The following is an 18,206-nucleotide window of genomic DNA, read 5'->3' on the forward strand; positions in this document are numbered from 1 at the left end:
TTGAAACTAGGCCTACCTTGCTCTGTCTTATGGAAGCAAGGAATCAATATTTTTGAGGCCCTGACACAAAAACATTAAGTAAAAACAAAATAATCTTACCAAAATATCTTTTATTGCAATTCTCATCACTTTTTCAGTCTCATTAATTTCCAGAGGTCTGGCAATTGCTTCTGTTCTCAGTTCCTATGTGAAATAATGAAATGAAATTACAAATATTTTCAGAAGAGAAATTCTAAAAACCAATTCCCAGGTCTAGATATGGCTTATGAATTGGTCCTTAAAAGTTTCATTACAATGTGGATCTCTGATGCAAAAACACTTCCACCATCACCTTCTCCAAATGTCTTCTACAATCCTACTGCCAATCTGGCCTCTCTCCAGTGCTCAAAGCCTCCTTTTCAGCAACAGGCTCCACATTCCCCTAACACCAAGAGCAAAACTGAACTTATCATCCCTCATTTTTTCTTCTAAATTTGCTTCTTTACCTGCAATCTGTTCAGGTGATCCCCAAAACAGGTGCAGCTCAACTTGCTGTCTGAATCCCCTGCCGGCCTCTACAGTTTTTATTATGAGTAAGTCTAAGTAGCCTACCATTGACGACTATAACCAATGAAATGAGTTGCCTTGGCCCTGCCCCTATCATGGACCGATCAAGAGAGGCGTTTGTGCCTATCAGTATTAGTACCTTTTGAGACATGAGATTCTAATGTGGATGCAGTTATGAGGTTCCTGCATCACTTCATCAAACTGACTTGTGCTTTACTGCATGGTGCACCTTATCTCCCCCCGGTAGAAGACTATTGAGGGAAGGGATTTTGATTTATTCAAGGACATAGAGAGAGTTTGGTGCTTTGCCTGTGGCTGGTGTTGGTTCTCAGTGAATGTTTGCTGAGTGTATGAAAAACAAATACGGCTAAGGGATCTTCCTCAGATCATGACTGTACACAGGATTTGAGAAGTATGATATTTAGGGTCTCATGGCTTCTATGGTAACAGTTCAACCCTTGATTGTTTCATTAATTCATTATAGGACAGTGTTAAAAGGGTCCCCAGTGAAATCCTGGTGAAGTCTCACAATGAAGCTACCACTCCACTGGCAAATAGCAAATGACCGGCTCTTGTGTCTAGGTCTGTTAGGAACACGTGTAGAGATGTGTACTATTGCACTATAAACAGAAAATATAGAAAACTTGGACTTGCCTCATTAGTTACTTAAATTATCTATTAGACACTAGTGGCGGTTTTGTTCTGCCAACTACACTTCAGCAGGTGGCAACCACTAGGGTCAATATATCAAGAGCAGGGATGGTGGCCTGGCACCCAAGTGTCCCACTTCCAGGCTGTTCTTGGGGTAGGGATGAAAAGCAGGAGGAAAAATAACATTACACTACAGTAGCAATGGCAGAACACAGGCAAGGCAGTGAGAGAGTGGTCATGGCTGACATACCTGAAAGGAATGGGATAAATTTAATGTACTTAATTTAAAAACATTTGATGAGAGCATGTATGTTTCAAATGCCATACATCCCTACAGGTAAGAATTAAATAACATTCCATTTTTTCTTAGACCAGTGGGTCCCAAACTCTGCTGTACATTGGAATCGCTTGGAAATTTTTAAAAACTAGATGCCTGGTTCTCACCCTCAGGTGTTCTGATTCACTGATATGGGGGACAACCTGGATGTCAGATAATTTAAAGGCTCCATTGGCGCTCTCTGAGAATCCTCAGAGCCACACTCCTAAACAGCTCCATAAACATAGCGGATGGAGCATACTTCTTGAACGACATTAGCTAGAACAGGATTGCAAACAAATTTCAACTGTTAACATTACTTCTGTAGTGACTGACTAGATTACTGGTTCCCAAACTTTGCTGTGCATTAGAATCACACAGGAGACTTTTAAAATCCCCAATGCCCAAGTCACATTTCACACCAATGACAGCAGAATGCAAGCTAGGCATCGGTAGTTTTTAAAGATGTCTAGGTGATTCCACTGAACATTTTGGGAACCATGGTTCAGACGAACACTTTGTTGAAAAGAATGCTGAGGCTCTGTTCAGCGAGGAAAAGCATTGTGATCAATAAAGTCTGCATAAGCGGGAAAGTTTCAATATGCCACATATTTACTATTCCTGAACTAAAAGTTGAAGGTAATAAAAACAGACCCAGCACCCATCAGAAGCAGGAATAACAGCTAACACTACATATTACTTTCCCACACACTATCTCATTTAATCGGTACAGTTTAATAAAATCAGAAGAACGGGAAAAAAAGAATTGAAAAAGAAATCTTTGAAAATCTGTTTAGCTGAGGAAGTAATTAGTACTGGAATACTCTTACCCTCAACTCTACCTCCTTGCCCAGCAAGTCATACAGAGATGCTCCTTTGGAAGTGATTTCAGAAGCAAGCTGCCTGGCTGCTTTCAAATCTGCAATCTGGAAGGAAAATATCAAAAAACAGGAACCTCAGTGACAGATTTTTAATAGGCATTCAGAAATGACCAGTTTCTTAATATCAACTCCTACCTCCAGCAGGGATACTTGACTACAGAACATGTTTTCCTAAGACACATATATACGCACTATGGAAGAGAGCTCCCAGGAAACCAGTTCAGGTAACACTTAATCTAAGTACAAATTAGACCAATTCCAGGACACCTGGCTCTCACTGAAAACCCAAATGTCAAGTCAAATGTAACCTTCAACCAGGAGGTGTAGGAGGGTGAAAGTTGACACGTTTCCTATTTGGACTAGGTCACAAAGGGGACTCTGACAGTGGTGGCATGACTAAAAGAAAGGCAAACTAAGGTACATACTTCCTAGCACAGCATCCTGATACCCTGTTTAACCCTCCTGTCCCCTCATTCTCTGCCTTTAGACTGCATTTCACAGGGCTGCTGTGAGGCTTAAATGAGTTAGCATGCAACAGTACCTGGCTCCCATAATGGTGGCACCCATCGGTATGAAGCCCTGTACACAAGCTTCTTTCTTATGATTTGCAAGTCACCCCCTCTTTTTTGCATATGCTAAATTTTCAAAGAGCACAAACAAACATTTCCCTACTCTGCTTACACATTCTCTCCCCTAACAAGGAATCACCAACTTCTCTTATTTTCAAACCATCAGCGACAACTCCCCCTTTTCATTAACAGCTGTTAACTTTCTATTTCCTTAGTCCTCCAGGATTCAGCTCCCAGCAGTTTTAGCTTCTCCTACCTCACTCCAACCTTCTTTGCATGAGTCTCATCATCTTCCCCACTTCTCAGCCCTGGAGAATACTAGAGTTCAATCCTCTGATCTCTTTTTTATTCACAGTCTCTCCTAAATTCACGGCTTTAATACCATCTATGAGCTCAGGCTCAGCCTCTCCACTCAGACATCTCATGGACATTGCAAATATAACATATCCCAAACCAAACTCCTAGCCTTTCCCGCTAAACCTGCTTCTTACAAACTCTTCTCCATTTCAATAAATGGCAACTTCATCCTTACAGGTACTCAAACCAAAAACTTTAGCATGATGATGTCTAATACAGTACCCACTAGCCACAGGTGGCCATTTTCAATGTTAAATTTTTCTAATTAAAATTTAAAACTCAGTTCCTCAGTTGTGCTAGGTACATGTGAGTAGTGGCTATCCTACAGTATGGCAGATACAGAAAACGGCCACCATCACAGAAAGTTCTAAACAGAGCTGCTTTACAATTTTCCTTGTATTGTTTGTTCTCTCTCAGCCCACATCCAACCCCATAAGATCTACCTTCAAAATATGTTCTAATCTCTGGCTACTTCTTGAGGAGTCTAGTCTGGCTCCTGGTTAAAACTTATGTGTGATCTTTCAGGCCTGAAAACAGGCAATTACAAAGGCTTTACCTGGCATGCTTCATGGGGAAAGCTGTCCGGCCCACACCTACACACTAGACTTGGGGCACACTAGTACATTGCGCTTTCATTTTTGGCTTGTTGCTTTGAGTCCTTCAACATCTGGCAGCTCAGCTGAGCTCTTGACATGCAACTCTCGTACAATCACTCTGCTCCAAGTCACGGCCATCTCTGGCTTTCTAACGGGTCTCTCTGCTTCCACCTCTGCCTCCCCCTTCAGTCTAGTCTCCACCCAGAAGCCAGAATGATTCTTTTATTGTGAACTTTCAAATCATGTACTTCTAAACTCAATGTTTTTCTGCCTCAGGGTAAAGTCAAAGTCTTTTCAGTGGCTTTTCAGGTACCATGGGGTGTCACTGCCTATGAGGACCAGAGGCAGCATGAACCCCTTGCATTTCCTTAAACACACAAAGCACACTTTTATCAGAGGACACTTTTCACCTCTACTGAAGACTACTCCTTCCCTCCTTCAGGTTATGCAATCCGAGCCCATCTTATCTCCCCATTTAAGATACCTCCCTGGCCCCTTCCCTGCTTTTACTATTCTTCACACATTCACCACATCTGACCTGCCATTCCTTCTGCTTTGTTGCTTAGTCTGACCTTCCCAGTTGAGCCAGAGGAACAGAGGGTTCTTGTCCCTGTTATTTACGCCCGTGTCCTCAGCACTTGAACAGTGCATGGCAGACACCAAGCTTTCAGTAAATAGTTGAATTAATTTATTGTGACTTCTGCTTTTATCCAAATGCTGATGAGCACAAAACTGCCAAACTGTCCTCAGTTAAGGAGTAAGGAAAGAAGTGGTGCTATGAGTATATGACATGGTCCATTTCAGAGTTTGAGAAAGATACATTCTATCCCTCACTGCAAGCCTTGCATTGTTCTTACCTTTGAGCCAAGATCAAACTTGAATTTGCTGATATCGTCCTCTCCTATTTTAGAACCCTCTATCCCTTTGGTCTTCATAGCATTATAAAGGACAGAAGTGATCTTCAATAGTTCTTTCACTGCATACCCATCTGCCTGATAAAGCTTCTTAGTATTGAGTTTTATATGTGCCTTAGTGGCCTATTTTCAGACAAAAAACAAACAAACAAACAAACAAAAACAGTTTAAGGCCATTTCCACATGAAATCTAAACCAATTCCCATGTAGATAATTTGAAAATGTCTCTGCCAACAATTGGGATGTAACCTGATCTTATTAAGAGTCCAACTTTCAAGTGATTCATACACTGCAAGTGGGTATGTAAATTGATACAATCTTGATGGAGAGCAATTTGGTAAATGACAACAAAATTACAAATGCACATATCTTTGGACCCAGCAATTCCAATCTTGAGAACTTTTACTAAGGATATACTCACAAACAAAACTGAGATATGTATAAGGTTATTCATAGGTTATTCATTACAGCATCGCTTCAAAGAGCAAAGGTTACAAACCTAAGTGCCTGTCTATACAAATTACATAATACTACTCAGGTATTAGGAGAGAATGAAGAAATTCTATATGTATTTGGAAAGCTCTCCAAAATTAAATAAAGTAAGATTCTGAACAGTGGTGTATAGCATGCCACAATTTGTGTAAAAAAATAATAATAATAATAATATACATTCTGTTTGTTTATATATACATATAAAACTTCTGGAAAACATTAAAAATAGTGATTGCTGGGGATGGAACTCAGCTGACGGCAGGCAGGATAAGAAGTCATTTTACTCTATATTGTTTCATCATCTAAAAATTTTCTGAACCATGAAACATATTACCTATTCAAAAATAAATAAAATTCTTAACAAATAATGAATTAAAAACAAAACAAAAAAACTTTGCTGGTGAAATGGCTCCATAGAAACCTGGTAATGGAATGGGTTTTAAAACTTGAAAGCAACCCTAACTAGGACTCATCTCTTACTAACGTATTTAATTTTACAACTCCACCAAATAACCGCAAACTAACCAAGAACTGGGCAACTGCCTTAATGAAGAAAACTCGGTCTTGTTCTGTCTCAACATCAGAAGGGATGTCAGTTTGAGGTTCATACCTATGGGAGAGGGAAGGAGGGACAAGAGAGAAGATACCAGTTAATTAAGTAGAAAGTCCACAAAAGAGAAAATTGGCAACTAAGAGGCCAGTGGATCTGTAACAGGAAGCTCTCTGGGTCCCCAGCTAAGGTACTAAGATTAAGAAAGATTTCAAAAGCAACACAAAATACCAAACATCCAAGGGAGCAAAATCTTCTTCTAAGAATAGGTTAAACTGCTTTCAAAAATCAAATTTGGGCTCAATTTTCAAAATTAAATCTCTCTCGGACCTCCAAGTTTAATTAAAATACTCAGAACAATTACTCTGGCTGACAGCCCTTGACTCAGGGCTAACTAGCTAGCTCTGAGAAGCAGCAGAGTTGTTGGAGTTACTTTTTTCATGTTATTGATGACTCACCAGGGGTCAGCAAAATGCAGTCCTCGGCCACCTCCTGCAAGCTAACAAGGGTTTTTACATTTTTTAAGGGTTATAAAAACTAAAACACAATGTAGAATATATGGCAGAGATCTTGTGTAGCCTATAATGTCTAAGATATTTACTATCTCCTTAACAAAAGTTTGCCAGTACTGAATGTTAGATATTAGATTTTTCACACAAAATGAAATCTAAATTATTTCTAATCCAATGTACTTGTTAGTGTGTAGGGCGATCTCTGATGAAGGTGAGGGGATGAAGAGGAGCTTGGACTCCAGTGTCCACTTTCTACTGAAAAACAGTGTTATTTTACCACTGCCTGGTATATTCCTTCTCTTACAGGGTTCTTTAAACTCATCTGATTTTTAACAGGTTACAACTAAGTTTGTCAAACTCAAATTTTATTGAACTCTTCTTCCCTTTGCTTCACAACAACATCCTGTTTCTAAGTGGCTAATAACTAAAACCAAATATTCATTCTTAGACCTCAATGAAGTATAATTCTAACCTTTTCACAAGCCAGAGAAGAACTTCAGATACAAGTCCAAAATTTGGTGTACGGAAATTTTCCATAGAAATATGTCGAGGGTATCCCAAGGCTCTCATCATCTCTGTAAAATCTGTCCAAGGTAAAATACAATTCAGTCGGTTTGTTAAACAGCAACAATTTATTAACTTAGATACTTCCTCTGCTTTCCTTTCTTATTCCTAAACTACTGACAGTTTTAGGGACTATTTAACAACTCCCTAAGAGGGAAAGAAAAAAGTAGATAAAAATTAAAATAATCCACTTCCTGAAAAACATTTAAGTTCAGTATAAGTGGAAGCTGTACATTAAAATAATATGGGTTGATTAGGAATTTTTTATTTAATTTTTCAATTACAGTTGACATACAACATTTTAGTTTCAGGTGTACAACACAGAGATTAGACATTTATATACCTTATAAAGTGATGACCCTAATAAGTCTACTACCCATCTGATACCATACAGTTATCACAATATTATTGATTACATTCCCTATGCTGTACTTTACATCCTGGTGACTGTTTTTATAACTGGCAATTTGTACATATTAATCCATTGCTCTTTTTCATCCATCCCCCCAACCAACATCCCTCTCATCTGGCACCCATCAGACTGTTCTTTGTATCTAAGTTTGTTTCTGTTTTGTTTGTTTAGATTCGATGGCTGTGAATTTAATTTCTCTTTGATATCTCATTTCTCTCTTGGACATCCTTTTACCACTCAAAAGGAGAGATACTGGCCTTATAAAATGTCATAAAAAATATTTTTAAATGTTAACAGTGGTTATTTCAGGGGAAGATTGGTGGTAGGCTGAAGTTCATGTTTCTGAGTTATTTCTAATTTTTTTTAGTGAGCATATAGGACTTTAATAATACAAATTTTAAAAATTAGTTGTACTGTAGAGAAATCTTAAACAGAATGGTTGAACTATAGAGCACTATTCAGATTTAATATAAAACAGATTAAGTAAGAAACGGTAATACTAAAACTTGTTGATAACGGAGGTTGCAGTCACTAAGATTTAAGCAGGACTTGGAAATGAATGACACAAACGTTTTTGAGTTCCCACAATGTGCCAAACCTATATTCAGTGTGTTTCTGGCTATGTAAGGTCTGTCTTCATTCTTCTTGAAGGTGAATATTCAAAATGTCCCAATGACATTCACAAATAAGCTACCTGGACATTGGAAGCTAGGTCAGATTGCACCAGACAAGAGAAGGTAGAAGCAGAAGGAAGAGCAACAGCATAGAGGGCCTCTGTCACTGTTTTTTGAAATATTTGAATAGAGTGATGGAAAACAAAGCAGCCTTTCCATCACACAGTCACGCATTGCCTAAATATTTCTTCCCAGTAAATTAATCAAATTGTTAATTCTGCAGCATTATTGTTAAAATGGAGACAATCTGAGTAATATTCGTATTATAAATTGCATAACTATACAGCATTCATTTAAGGTAAAAATGTTCATAAATACCTTTATTGTACACTCCTCCCAATACAACTCCATTTAACATCCCCTAGCAGAGTGTCCTCTCTAAAATACCGAGGAGGAGAAACTAAAACATAGAGTTACCAAATCACACCAGGCATAATTTACACTATGGTGCTAGTAGGTGCATTAATAAAATATGATGCTTCTTCCTGTATATTTATTTACATTGCACAAATAAGAGCAACTCATAACTGAAAGGAGTAATCTTTAATGGTGAAGATTCAGGCACCAGTAATTCAAGCAGAAAACTGGCCTTTAAGAGGCCCCTCAGATCATATCAAATTAGCAACCACCTGCTATATCTACGCAAGTGGAACCACTTCGCTGAACTGCTTCTCATTCAGAAAATGATAGTGTACAAAAGGCAAAAGATTTTGATTCACATGGTACTATGCCTCGACCCTTGGTTCCACCCAGTTCCGGTTGTGTGATCTAAAGCAAGCTACTTTACCTCTCTGTGCCTCAAAGGATTTCATCCAGGAATTAAATCACCTACCTGTTAAAGTGAGGACTTAAATAAGAGTGAATGTGAAATGCCTGGTAACAGGAGTCCCCCAAAGTAGCAGTAACTAAATTCTCTTTTCCCTGTCCTGCCATTTTTCCAACTCTAGGAAAGTCATTTGTATCGGCTTCTCATCAGCCCCTTTAGAAAGGATGAAGTTTATGGAAGTTAGATAAGCTGTATTCAAATTTCGGCGCCAGTTCGTACCACTTGTGACCCTTGCCTGAGCTACTTGACCCCTCTGTGCCCGTTTCCTCATCTCTAAACACAGAAGTATAGAGTTGTTCAGAGGAGTAAATAAGATGATGCACATACACAGAAGTTAATATCTGACAGCTCGTAAAAACTCAAAAAACGTTAGCTACAATTATTCAGGAGCCCGCCCCGCCCCCGCCCGGTTTTGTTAGTTTTTCTGAGCTCTAAGCTACCCCAACTCAGAAACGGTCTGTGTTTCCAATACAGTCGCGAAGTGCCCATGTGACTATACAGATCAAGTAAAAATAGATAAAATTAAAACCGGTTCCTCGGCCGCACTAGCCACAGCCAATGGCTGATGGAGAACTTCCTATTATCACAAAAAGTGCTATGAACCAGCGCGGAGGTGCTCAGCCTGCCGGGACCACAGAGGGCCAGGACACCCGAGACGCAAAGGCCCGGGAGGGGGCCTCGGCGGCGCGAGCCTCGGCGAGGCTCGGGACAAGGAAACCGGCGAGCCGGAGCCACTAGTCTCTGGAGGACCGCAGGTCACAGCGGGGGTAGGGATGCCTTACTGCGGAGGTCGCGGAAAGACATGGCGCTCTGGTTCCCACTAGCCAGGAGTCTCCGTCACTCGCCCCTCAGCGCTCACGAGTCTCTATGGCAACGCACGGAGCCCTGGACGGCGCGCAGCAGGGGCCAAACAAGGTAAACCAGTCGGGCTGCGCACGCATATGCAAGCGGTGTCGGTAGGCAGGGGACGTAGGCGACCCGCAGAAGGAGCGGGTGTGGGATTCCGGTCCCCAGCGAGCGGCTCCAAGAAAGTGCTCCCCAACCCTTTGCACACACTGTGCAGACTTGGCACTGCCACGTTCTGAGCACCTACTATGTGCCTGACATACTGCTTCCCATTCCCTCCTCAACTTCTCTAGAAAGAATGTAGAATGTCACGAAGCTAGTTACTCTCCTGCGTCCTGTGCCCAGCACGCTTCTCTTTGTAAACGGGCTGGCCGCACCCACGTCCAAAGCCCCCGAGAAGCAACCGCCGCGTGAAAGAACGGAACTCTAGACAGCAAAGAGAAGACCGGGGCTGATGGCGGAGCGGCGAGGGGTTGCCCAACCCAGAACAGCGAACGCATACCCGGCTCGGGCTCCACGACAGGCCGGAAATCGCCCGGGTCCTGTGCGTCGGCGGTTGTCCTGGCAACTTAGGCCTCTTCGGCGGGGAGGCGTTGGTCTGCCTAGCAGAACCGAAGGCTCCCAACGCCCGGCCAGAGGATCTGGGGGGCGGGGGGCGAGGCGTCTCATTTGGGTGCCCTCCGTAGGGGTACCACGGAGGAGGACAGGCGACAAAGAAGGGCTGGGTAGGAGACGTGAGCTATGTTTGGAAAAGTGGGCGAAGAGGAAGAGCTGCCAATGGCTGGGATGTGCTCTCCCCCTGTATTGCTGTTGGCAAAGTAACAGACACATAAACGCACGGACCTTAAAGAGATAAGATCTACACATATAGTCTTTCAATAAATGGTTTGAAAGACTATATGTGTAGATCTTATCTCTTTACCTAAATATAAAACCTAAAACTGTAACTTTTCTAGAAGAAAACTTAGGGGGAAAGCTGTGTGGGTCAAGCAAGATTTGCTAGGTACATCAAAAGTATGATCTTTTAAAAAGTATTTTTTGATAAATTGGACTTCTTCAAAATTTAAAACTCATTTTAAGAAAATGAAGACAATCCACAGTCTAGAAGAAAATATTCACAAAACACATCCGATAAAAAGACATATCCAGAATATATAAGAACTCTCAAAACTCGAAACAATCCAATTAGAAAGTAGGCAAAAAATTTAAACGGATATTTTACAAAAGAAGATGTATGGCAAATAATAAAAGAAAAGACGCTCAAGATTATTAGTCACTAGAGAAATATGTATTAACTTTAAACCACAATAATATATTACTAAGCAGTTTTTAGAATGGCTAAAACAAACGACAAAAGCTCTGACAATGGCAAGAGCTCAGAAGAATGTATACCAACTTGAACTTTCATACATTATGGGCTACATCATTTTATATTCCCACCAGCAGTGTAGGAGGGTTCCAGTTTTTCCACATCCTCATTAACATTTGTCATTTTGTTTAACAAATCCATCCTTCTGGGTATGGAGTAGTAGCACATTGTGGTTTGCACTTCCCTATTGACTAATGATGTTGAGCATTTTTTCATGTGCTTGACAGTTTGTATATCTTCTCTGGAGAAATGTTTATTCAAGTTCTCTGCCCATTTTTAAATTGGGTTTTCCTTTTTTGTTGTTGAGTTGTAGGAATTCTTTATATATTCTGGATACTACATTCATAAGATATGTGACTTGCAAATTATTTTCTTCTATTCTGTAGGCTGTCTTTTACTTCTTGATATCAAGTCCCTTGTGCAACACAAACATTTTAAATTTTGATAAATCCAATTTTTTTGTTGTTCTTGCTTTTGTTTAGTTGTCATATCTAATAGTTAATTGCCAAATCCAAAGTCATACTTATTCTTGTTTTCTTATGAGAGTTTTACTGTTTTAGCTCTTACATTTCAGTCTTTGATGCATTTTGAGTTAATTTTTGTATATGGTGTGAGGTACGGAGTCCAACTTCATTTATTTACATGTGGCTATGCAATTGCCCCAGCACAATTTGTTGATGAATTTCTTTCTCCTATTGAATAGTCTTGACACTCTTGTTGAAAATCAATTAACCACAGAAACATGGGTTTATTTCTGGTCTATTCTATCCCATTGGTCTAGATATCTATCTTTATACCAGTCCCACATTATTTTGGTTACTGTAACATTGTAGAAAGTTTTGAAATCAAGAAATGTGAGTCTTCAAACTTTTTAAAGATTGTTTTTAGTTATTTGAGCTCCTTTGTAATTGCACATGAATTTTAGGATTAGCTTTCCTGTTTCTGCATAATAGGCCATTGGGATTTTGAAAGTATCTGTAAAATCACTTTAGAGAGTACTGCTGTCTTAACAATATTAAGTCTTAAATCCATGAGCAGGAATATGTTTCCATTTATTGAAGTCCATTTTTTTTCAGCACTGTTTTATAGTTTTCAGTGTTGTCTTACACCTTCTTGGTGATATTTATTCCTGTTTTATTCTTGTTCTTTGCCAGTGTATAGATATACAATGAAAAATTTCATATTCTAAAACTTTTTATTTAAAGTTGTGCATTACAACAATTAAAATCATTTTTTAAAAATGGCACTCTTATTAAACTGCATTTAACAGCCTACAGAACACCTTGACCAACTTGGATTTTATTCTAAATTTCACTGTTTTACCTCCAGCTTCTTCCTTACCAACATGCAAGTTCTTTTCCTTCCCTGCCAGCAAGACAGGCAGATCGGAGAGGCAGCTGCAACCTTTGTTGTCAGTACTTGATTTGAAAACGGGCAGCACAGTTATTTAATAAGCTTGATCCAATCTCTTTGCATCTTACAATGTTAAACAGCCAAAAGAAATAAAATAAGAAGGCAATAGTTGCGGAACGTACAGTGCACATTGGTGCTGAGTTCCTCATTACAATTCATCTGCTTGCTTCTCTGCTCAGTCGTTTCTTTTGAAGGCAGTGGTATTTTCTCTTGCATTTCTGTCTTCTTCAATTTCAACCTGTCGAAATTCTCAATCTCAGCCATTTTAGGTTTGTCAGACATGGTCGCAGAGGAAGTGGAGCGAGGCACATGAATGAGTGGAGTCCGATCTGTTCTGTGGCTGCTGCCAAGTGCCAAAATACAATTCATTTTTGTGTAGATCTATCCTGTATCCTAAAACTTTGCTGAACTATATTAGGTCTTCTAGTTTTATTAGCTCAGTTTTGAGTGTGAATTAATGTTTCTCTATATAAGATCATGTCATCTGTGAATAGAGAGAATTGAAAGTTTAACATTTTCAAGAAAGTGTTTCCCAAAGTGGTGGCAACATTTTACATTCCTCCCAGCAGTATAAGAGAGCTCCAGTTCCTCTGTATCCTTCCTCACACTTGGTATGATCCACACAATACCTTGCCATTTACATGTGAAAAAATGGACAGGTCGGAAAGTTAAGTGACTTGCCCTGTCACCCAGAACCATCTTATCAGCATGCTTCAAGCACTCACCCAAGTTTCACCAGGTCTGTACCCCTAAGCCCTTATTTCCTGCCCACAGATAAGGAAACTGAGAACTCAAGAGGTTATCCCTGAACGTGACTCTCTAGCCTGCAAGAGCTGAGTCTGTTTTGTGTGGCCTATCCCAAGCCAGAGGGACCTCCCCTAGGGTTCTGCCCCCTTCCCTTGCACTCCTCTCACCCTGACTCTGCCCTGGGCATCATCTTCCCCCAAACTCAGGGGGTTCAGGAAGGCTGGAATTATCCCCTGTGACATCACATTGCCAGTTGCCAAGGGAGCCCTGCAGACCCACCCCCTAAGCAGGGGAGAGCAGAGCCTTGCTGCACAGAAGGCCTGGCCACTCCTCCCGCACCACACTGGCCCTCCATGGAAGCCTTGGTCTATGCATTCTCTGAGCTGCGCATAAGAGAAGGTGCTGGGCTGTGGGGAGGAGTGGCAGGAGGAGAGATGTCCTCTCTCCTCACCTGGGCCCAAAGCCAGTGGTCTCAGAGACATACATGGCTGAGAGAGGAATGGCCACTGGTCTAGGACATGTAACTTGAGCTCTGTGATCCAGTACCCGCTATGCAATTTCTATACAGGCACCAGAATGATCTTTCTAGGACAGGAGGCAAAAAGGGGTGGCAGAAAGGGCTTGAGGTCCTAAAGAATTTGGTGCCACGGCTCAGGCTTCTCAGACCTCCCTATTGGCTGGAAGAGGAAAGAGGAGTAACATATTGGGTCAGGGGAGGCAGGAGGCAGGGGATTTAGCCTATCTGACAGACAGGTAAGCTGAAGCTCAGCAGGCCAAGGGTGGAGCCCATCACATGAGCGTGTGACTGCAGTCTCCCCTCATGGTTGCTGTGGCTCACTGGCCACCACCCTCCTGCTCTCCCCTCCACAGATGGAGTGAGCTGGGCCCGAGGACTCCCCAGCCACCCTGACACGCCGCCCAATATCTACGAGGGGGGACTTGGTGTCCAGCAGCAGTGCCTCAGTGCCCAGGGAAGCAAGCCCAAGAACTTCCGGCTGCGTCACCTCCGGGGCCTGGCACTCTACCTGCCAGGCCACATGCAGCCTGCTGGCCAGTGTGAGAGCCACTGGCTGGGCCGGCTCATGGCCAGGGGCTGCCTCTCACAGCCCGAGGGCATGGCCTGGCCTCTGGACCTGCCACAGGGGACTGTGAGCCCAGGTAACAGCCACCACTCATCCCTTCTGGAAGCTCGACTGCCCAGGGGCAGCCTGGGAAATACAGGTGAGCACTGGTCAAAGGGAAGACCCAGAGAAGGGTTGGGTTGGAGACTCGGATGGGGCCTTCTCTACTCCCAACCCCTCTGCACTTGATGAGGGACCTTGGGCAGCTTTTCCATTTCTGGTCTGGGCTTCGGTTTCCCCATTTGTAAAATGAGGGGTTTAGGTTTGATGAGGGTCCTTCCAACTTGAACCACGCTGCCCTCTTCCTCCTCCATCCCTTATGGATTATCTTTAAGGAGACCCACCACCCCTCCTGTTTAGAAGGATGTGATGTTCTGGGGGGTCACAGAATAGGCTGGCAGCCTCCCCTGGGTCCCGCTGAGTGACTCCTCTCTAACCTCTTTCCTCAGCTTCCAGTTCCAGCACGGACCCAGCCAAGGGTACCCCCTCCCAGCCTGGTCCCCCTGAAAGCTTGGGACTCCGGCCCAAGAGGTCCTGGGGGCCCTCAGAGGAGTCCACCTGTCCCTTGTGCAAGAGAACCCGCTCTGGGGCTTTGGAGAGGCCGCAGGGATCTGAGTGTCCAGGCTGGTTCTCACAGCTCTGGACAGAAGGGGAAAGATGACCCAGGAGGAGGAGGCAGGTCTAGAGAGAAGGGGCTCAGCCCCACCAGTAGCCCCTCCACACCGAGATGCCCGCAGCTGCCCAGTGCCAGGGCCTGGGCCAGCCTCGGGAAAACTCAAGGGGAGGGAGGAGGAAGTCTCAATGGCAGAACAGAAAAAATAGAAGCCTGGGCATGCCCTTGCAGCCTGCTCCAACTCAAGTCACCCACTTGTACCTGGAAGGCTGGGCTGAGTGGAGAGTGGGGCTCACAAGAGGCCAGGGAGTCCACAGGTCTGATCTCAGTAAAAGCCGAAGCCTGCACCTTCTGTTCCTCAGTCTGTCATCAGGCCAATTCAGTCACAGAGGAATAGCCCTTTGGCGCCTGAGTTTCTGAGAGCAAGTCTGTGAATCCCAAGTGGGATTCAAGCTCTCCCACCCTTAAGTCCTCCGGGTGGGACTTTCTGGAAGGCTTCTTGGGTGGGTAGGGTCTCGGCAGGCCTAAACGCAGGGTGTAGTAGTCCAGGCTGAGAGGGCAGAGGACACAAGGTCAGAATTGGGGATAGTGCCAGGGATGAGAACCAAGCTCCCAATCTGGGCAGGCATGTTGGCCTAGACCCCATGCTGCCCCCACCCAGGGCTTAGTTGAGTTCACTGCTCCATGGGGACCCCCAGCTGTCCTGCCCTTCCAGCTGGGTTAGACTCCAAGCACCATAGCTTGGGCTTTTCTGTACTAGGGGGTCTCAGTCTTAGCCCTGTTGACATTTGGGGCCAGATTGTCCTTTGTGGTGGAGGTCAACACAAGTGTTATAGGATGTTAAGCTGCATCCCTGGCCACTACCCACTAGATTCCGCTAGCTGCCCCCTCCCAGTTGTGGTACCTAAGTGTCTCTAGACAATGTCCAATATCTCCTGGGGGAGGGGGGAGGGTAGAAAACTCTTGGTCTATGTCACTGGGCCTCGGCTCTGCAGGGACAGGATGGGAGGACCTGAGTTGGCTTCAGTGAACGTCACCATCTCTCATTTCCAGTCCTGGCAGCTTGGGTCAGGTTAGGGCTGTTGTCCATCTTGGGGGCTCCTGCCAGACCAATGTGATGATGTCAAGGATACCAGGACAGCTGGGTTCCTTCCAAACACATGGGAATACTCCCTTAGCCCCCTTGCTCTTGGACCCTGCTTCCACCTCAGACATTTCATAGGTCCTGAGACAGCATTCAGTCCTTGGGCTGTTTTCAGGTGGTTATTGGTGTGGGTGTGGCCCTGGGCGGTGGGAGCCTGAGGCTGCAGAAAGAGAACAGCTCCAGAAGGAGCAATGAGAGAGCGGGTATTTGAACACGCCAGCTGTGACGGGGGCAGGCGTGGTAGGAATGCAGCTGCTGAGCAGGTCCACCAGGCAAGCTCCTGAGGTGACAGAAAGGGTAGCTGCCTTTTCACTCCATCGCAACACTCAATCCCCCAGGAGGCTGAGGCTGGGGAGAGCTGAGGGATCACTGCTTAAGACAGATGTTTGGGGTTCCCCTAGCCACCAGCCAGGCACCAGGTAGAGGTGAGATAATGCCAGAAGCCACAATACACACTCCTTGGAGACAGTTACACTTTACCCTCATTTTTGGATGGACTGAGGCTCAGAAGCAGACTGCCCCAGGGTTCAGATGTTGGAGTGCTGGGCTGTGGTGACCTCCACTGAACCACATCCTGGTATCCTGGCCCTGGGTAGTCCCCCTGCCTTGAATTGGGACTGGCTCTGGGTCTTGCCTTACCAGAAGAATGTGGAAATGACATGGTATCATTTCTGGCATGAAGGCGGCCTAGCAGCTTCTAGTGCATGTGTGGGGGAAGTCAGTGCCCACTTAACTAGCCCTCCACACAGTGGGAAACCAACCCAGCCCAGGGAAAACCCTTGCCAAGCTCCAGGCCACCTCAAGAGTGGATCCCACCACCCTGTTGAGCCACCCTTACTGATGCACGGAGGGCTGATAATCCAGAGCCTGGACCTCTCCTCTGGGAAGCACATCTGCTGCAGCAACATGTCAGCCCCAAAGAAAACTGGCTGAGCCATCCTCTGGTTCCTCCCTAAAACTCCTGAAGCTTTCTTGAAAAGCACTACAAAGAGGCTGAGAAGTAAAGCCACAGATGGTCATGGCGTGCTGGAGTCAGAGAGCTGAAGTGAAGGAGGGCCTGAAGCATCAAATAAGTAGGCGTTTGTGGAAATGCACACTGACCACCCTAGGGTGCCCCCTCTCCATTCCATGAATAGCCAGTGGGTTTGAAACAGAGCCACCAGGAGTCAGTCTCAGCCCGTGGGAGACCGTCCTCAAACCCTAATGGGCAGGGAAGGTACAGCTGCCTTCAGGGTCAGGGTAACCAGAACCCCCACCCCACCCACCTCAAGTTGATATCTGGCCACACAACTGATCAAGGGCCCCAAGGAATCACCCCTTAACCCTGAAGATGACCTATCAACACAGTGAAAACAGACCGACATACCTCAACAAGCAAGGGTGTGCAACTCAAAGCACAGGGACGCTACCTGGTGCTCAGAGTCCAGGCCAGCTCTGTGACTTCACCCATGCAGTGCCATCTGCTCCCACATGACCCCAGAGGCTCCCCCCACACCCAGCTCTGCAGGAGCCTCAGGCCCTGTTTTGGAAAAGGCTGTCAGTGATGCCCTGCCCTCGAGGAGCAGCACAGACACAGGCTTTGGAGGGGCCGTTCAAGAGTTCCTGGCCCCTGAATTAGTTTTCCTCATCTGTCTATGGGTGATAAGCATGACCCTCTGCCCCCAGAGTGGCCAGAAGCTCCAAGGAGAAACTGGTGGAAGCGCTTGGTCCTGGGCTTGGCCCAGCCTCAGAATCTCTCAGAGGGGGGGTGTCCTGGTCCAGGAGTCTCCCAGGCTCCGGTGGCAGGGTGCACTGGCCCATGGTCCCTGCCTGATCACTGCACTGAGTCACCTATGGAGCCTTCTCTAAGCCAGGACAGTACCCCTTAGAGGACCAGGCCCTAGCTCAAGGCCTAGAGCTGGCCAAGGAGACACCTGAACAAATGGGGACAGCTGCTAAGGGCCTTTTGAGTTTAGAAAATTAACCCAGTTCTGCTTTTCAGCTCTAGAACCTCTTCCCCAGAACTCCATTATTTGGCAGGATAAATTACACAAAACCATCAGCCCTTTTAGCTGGAAGCCATCCTCGGGACTTGAAAGCGACAGGCAGCTCCA

General features: G+C 44.4%; 2 protein-coding genes across 8 annotated transcripts in view; one reads left to right on the forward strand and one right to left on the reverse strand.

The window, feature by feature from the left end:
- Positions 1 to 18,136, reverse strand: part of CLUAP1 (clusterin associated protein 1) — a 36,726-nt gene extending 18,590 nt beyond the window's left edge. Inside the window, exons 1-6 of one of the 7 annotated variants that reach the window (XM_016166553.2) lie at positions 15,231 to 18,136; positions 6,857 to 6,968; positions 5,848 to 5,932; positions 4,774 to 4,953; positions 2,344 to 2,439; positions 100 to 183 (exon numbers count right to left, since the gene is read on the reverse strand). In XM_016166553.2, the coding sequence (XP_016022039.1) occupies positions 100 to 183; positions 2,344 to 2,439; positions 4,774 to 4,953; positions 5,848 to 5,932; positions 6,857 to 6,957 (546 nt within the window). In that variant the 5' untranslated portion in view covers positions 6,958 to 6,968; positions 15,231 to 18,136. Of the gene's footprint in view, positions 1 to 99; positions 184 to 2,343; positions 2,440 to 4,773; positions 4,954 to 5,847; positions 5,933 to 6,856; positions 6,973 to 8,866; positions 9,610 to 9,642; positions 9,934 to 9,953; positions 10,175 to 10,208; positions 10,539 to 15,230 lie in introns of those variants that run through there. The other 6 variants (XM_016166554.2, XM_036226124.1, XM_016166552.2 and 3 more) reach the window with 6 other exon arrangements.
- On the forward strand, positions 9,688 to 15,233 carry CUNH16orf90 (chromosome unknown C16orf90 homolog; the record flags this gene model as incomplete). Its single annotated transcript, XM_016166542.2, has 3 exons — positions 9,688 to 9,775; positions 14,106 to 14,456; positions 14,806 to 15,233. Coding segments are annotated over 3 exons (651 nt in total), but the record flags the coding sequence as incomplete, so codon positions are not given.
- Positions 18,137 to 18,206: the final 70 nt, after the last annotated feature.

The sequence above is a fragment of the Rousettus aegyptiacus genome, unplaced genomic scaffold (genome assembly GCF_014176215.1).
Source record: "Rousettus aegyptiacus isolate mRouAeg1 unplaced genomic scaffold, mRouAeg1.p scaffold_m13_p_8, whole genome shotgun sequence".
In the NCBI taxonomy this organism is placed as follows: domain Eukaryota; kingdom Metazoa; phylum Chordata; class Mammalia; order Chiroptera; family Pteropodidae; genus Rousettus; species Rousettus aegyptiacus.